General features: G+C 38.5%; 1 protein-coding gene across 1 annotated transcript; it reads left to right on the forward strand.

The window, feature by feature from the left end:
- The first annotated feature begins 483 nt into the window (after positions 1-483).
- On the forward strand, positions 484-2,069 carry LOC129749051 (titin-like). Its single transcript, XM_055743875.1, has 2 exons — positions 484-572; positions 653-2,069. The coding sequence occupies exons 1-2, from the start codon at positions 567-569 to the stop codon at positions 1,856-1,858; spliced, it is 1,212 nt and encodes a 403-aa protein (XP_055599850.1). The 5' UTR covers positions 484-566; the 3' UTR covers positions 1,859-2,069.
- The last annotated feature ends 2,174 nt before the right edge of the window (positions 2,070-4,243 follow it).

Genomic DNA, 4,243 nt, shown 5'->3' on the forward strand with positions numbered 1-4,243 from the left:
AAATATGATGAATCGATCCAATAAACTATCCTCCTCTTAGCCGCTATCAATATATCGCTGTCAAAATTCGATGACGGCCTTGACGAGTCAAGACCCCATAAGTTTTTGCTTTTATTTGCCGTTATTGGTGTTTTAATCCCGTATCTTCACGCGCTTCGCAAACGGGGTTTTATTAATGCGATTCAACTTTTCACCCTTTATCCGCCCGATGCAATGATGCGACCGCTACTCGAGACCTCGTGTGGGTCATCATCAGTTTTTTTGTCTCTCCTTTCGCTCTTGTTTTTGACTTTCGGTTCGATTTTGTTGATCTTATCATTGGCCCGAAGAGACTTGGGCCAAGAAAAAAAAACTTCCAACGGAAATCGCACTATCTTGAAGGGGTTTTCGGTTTTTTCGGGGTTTCTGCTGTAAGAAAGGATGAAGAAATTGCTTCACTATAAATGGTTGACGGTCACCAAACAAGAGCATCATTCGACCGCGATCGTTCACCGGATTTGGTGGTCGGGGAGCATCAACCGCCAATTTGTCATCTTAGTGCTTTGTTAAGTGTTATCGGGACCAGTATGAAGGTGCGTTGGTTTTGTTGTGTGGTATTTTTGTGATTGATTAGTGTAATAACTGGTGATTCTCGTTGTTTTTCTCATTGCAGAAATTTCTAGTGCTTTCAATGGCTGTTGCCATTGCGATGGGTGCAGCCATCGAAAAGTCTGATAAGGAAGTGGACAGCAGCAAGGATGCTATCAAGGCTGAAGATCAGCCAAAAGTACATGAAAAGCGGGGCCTCAGCGACTACGCACATGGGTATGGACATCCGGATGTGATGAATGGATTCAAGCCTTCGTACGGATACGAATCTGCTGATAGTGCTGAAGTAAGGTATATCAAGGTGTACCGTCAGAAGAGTCACGATCTGAAGGACGAAAAGCACACCATCATCACCAAGAAAATCCCAGTCCCATACAAGGTGGAAGTAGAGAAGCACACCATCATCGAGAAGAAGGTTCCAGTTCATATTGATCGACCAGTGCCATACCGCGTTGAAGTTGAGCGTAAGGTTCCTGTCTACGTCGAAAAGAAGGTTGCCGTGCATGTCGATCGTCCCGTTCCATATCCAGTGAAGGTGCCTTACCCAGTCGAAGTCGAGAAGAAGGTCCCAGTGTACGTCGAAAAGAAGGTCCATGTTGACCGTCCAGTCCCATATCCCGTCGAAGTGGAAAAGAAGGTTCCAGTCGTCGTAGAAAAGAAGGTCCCGGTGCACGTAGAGCGATTTGTCCCTGTTCCAGTGGAAGTTAAGGTTCCCGTGGTTCACAAGGTCGAGGTTGAAGTGCCCAAGCCCTACACCATCCAGGTCCCAAAACCATTTCCGGTGTACATCGAAAAGGAAGTCGTCAAACACGTCGATCGACCAGTGCGCGTAGAAGTAGAGAAGAAGGTTCCAGTTCCGATTGTTCACAAGGTCGAGGTCCCAAAACCCTACGCTGTCATCCTAGAGAAGCCAGTTGTGGTTGAAAAACGCCCAGGCCACCACGAACATCACCAAACTCAGCAGGAAGTCCGTCCAGTTGCCCTGAAGCTCACCAAGTTCGTGTCCGAGCCAATTCATGAATCTCACGAAGATGACCATGAACACCACAGCCATGAAGAATACGTTCATCATGTCCCTGAACATCTAGTTCAGCACAAGGATGAAAGCCATGACAGCGCAGAACACCATCAACATCACCACCAGCAGCAGGTGCATCATCACGAAGATGATCACCACCAGCACGAGTACCGTCATCATCATCAGCAGCAGCAGCACGAAGAACACCACCACATCCCGGTTCACCACAAACGGGAATCGTCCAAGAACTGAATGATGACAAGCTATCGTGCGAACTTGAGTGCAATCGAAGTTTGGTAACCTTCACCTTTCTCTAGTCTAGCTGATAAGAAACGCACTGAGCAAATGCAAATATTCGTGGTTCCTAAACTTTTATTTGCAGTTTGTCGATGTAGAATGATCCTGTTTTCCCCTATTTCCTGTTATAAAAAAAATTGTTGTCCTCCTAAATAAAACCTGTTAACTAGTGTAATTAAAAAAAAAACAAATTTTTTAATTAATGGTTCCGAAAAACTATAACCTAATTTCACCATTGATGTCTTTATACAACAAACTAAACAAAAACAATAATTTAGTTTTCTTTAAATGTTAGTTGTTAATTAGTAGGATTTAATTTGTATTCACTGAAAATGCTAATTTAACCTACTTTTGCCTACATTTATCATTTACTTAGTCTTTCGATAAAGATTACAAACTTTACCATGAGAGACACTATGAAAAACTTATTTTTTGGTAAATTGTTTGATTTATTGCCCACACTAAAAACAATATTCCTCAAAATTCAAGCTATAAAGCGCTACAATTTTAAATTAAAAGTAATTCCACTGCACGAATCGTTATCAGAAAATAAGCGATTGAAGTGGAAACTTCACAACGCGTCACTTGTTCTATTTTTCTTATTTTTGTACAAAACCATACGTTTTTACTCTTCTCCGAGCCAAATTTTATAAACATTCCAGAAAAGTATCAATTTATAACAACAAACAAAACGCTAATATTGATTTTTTGAAATTTGGTTTCGATTTAATTCTATAGCGATTTAGTTTCGTGATATAAGAACGCACCATTTTTTGGAAACAGGGTTTTGCATTTTATTTACCTACTGTTATTGAATGAAAAAAAAAAATAGGTTTTTGACCCACAAAAAGGGGTAGGGGAGAATGAGGATACTTGATCCCTGGGGATACTTGATTCCTTCGCTATATCTCGAAACTGGAATGTTTTACAAAGATCAAATGTTCTAGAAAAATGTGCCAAAATGAGCAAAATAACAATGTTTGTAGTATAAAAATTTTTAGCAAAATAATTGTTTGAGTAATTGAACTTTGTTTGAAAAATTTCACAAAATGTAACTTGAAGATCTTTTTTCATCACTTTAAAATGTTCCTTACATGGGAAAATTATGAAAAAAAACATTTGTTACAATGTATCAATCGTTCAAGCGTAAAATGAACTTCATAATGCCATATTTTCAAAGCAATGGAAAACTCTCAACTTTTTTCAGAAAAAGTTTTCTAAAATGTTGATTATGGGTACAATTGGTCCCCCTTCCAAATGGCAAATTCTTCTTCTGAATTGATCGTTATGATTGCTGATTACGAAATTACTAATATTTATCCAAAAACTAATATTTATCAAACAATTGTCTGAAGAAAACAGCAAAAATAATAGCGCCTTTAAGTATGCAATGTTATTAGCGTTGAGAGAAAGTTATAGAATTTTCTTCTTATGTCTGCTATAAATTGTGAAATGATTACAAACATTACCAAAATAGTCAATTAACATTCTATCTTGGGGTTTTGTTTGCTTTTTATACAAGGATTAGGGCTTCCTGAATAAAAGATCAAGTCTCCTTTAATAGGGGATCAAGTCTCCCCAAACTTCAGAAAAATCGCAATTTTTTTACTCCCACGAAAATGCTTCTAGTTCATCAACGGGTTCAAGTATCGTTCTAATTTTTGGAGCTTAGAAACTTGAAGTTACAAGCTGTCAGAAAATGTCAAAGACGGCGAGTTGCTAAATTTTTCCAAAAAGATATGGTGAAAATAAAAAAAGGGGATCAAGTATCCCCACTCTCCCCTAATTATTCGGAAAATCAAAATTTTCATTTTGATGCCAAATAGCTTAGAAATGCATTGAACGACGAAATCTGGAGTTATCTCGAAACAATTTTTGGCCAACAATTAACATTTCGGACTCGACTTTCGTCGGTTTCCCGAAAAACGGTCGGTTTTCCGAAAAATGACCAAGTCCTAGAAAGTCAATTTTCGACCAAAATTTTTATTCGAGATAACACCTGATCGTCCTCAAAATAAATGTTTCAAGTTTCCGGATTCCCTTCTTCCCCCCCCCCCCCCCCTAAGGTGTTTTTTGAAAATTTGAAGTCGATTTCTTACTAATTATTTTTTAGAGATAAAACCAAATTTCGACATTGTTGAACACGCAGGTTCAGTGTTTGGAAAAAAGTTTTCTTTACACGGAGAAAAATGACCACAGTTGTTCTAATTATTTCTGCTGGTTATACCAATAATCAAATCGTAGTTGATTTTTCCGCATCCAAATATAAATATAGTAGACTCAACTATAAACTGATGATTGACTTTAGGCAATCAACTATGAATATACAGGGTCCGACAA

Source organism: Uranotaenia lowii, chromosome 2, assembly GCF_029784155.1.
Source record: "Uranotaenia lowii strain MFRU-FL chromosome 2, ASM2978415v1, whole genome shotgun sequence".
In the NCBI taxonomy this organism is placed as follows: domain Eukaryota; kingdom Metazoa; phylum Arthropoda; class Insecta; order Diptera; family Culicidae; genus Uranotaenia; species Uranotaenia lowii.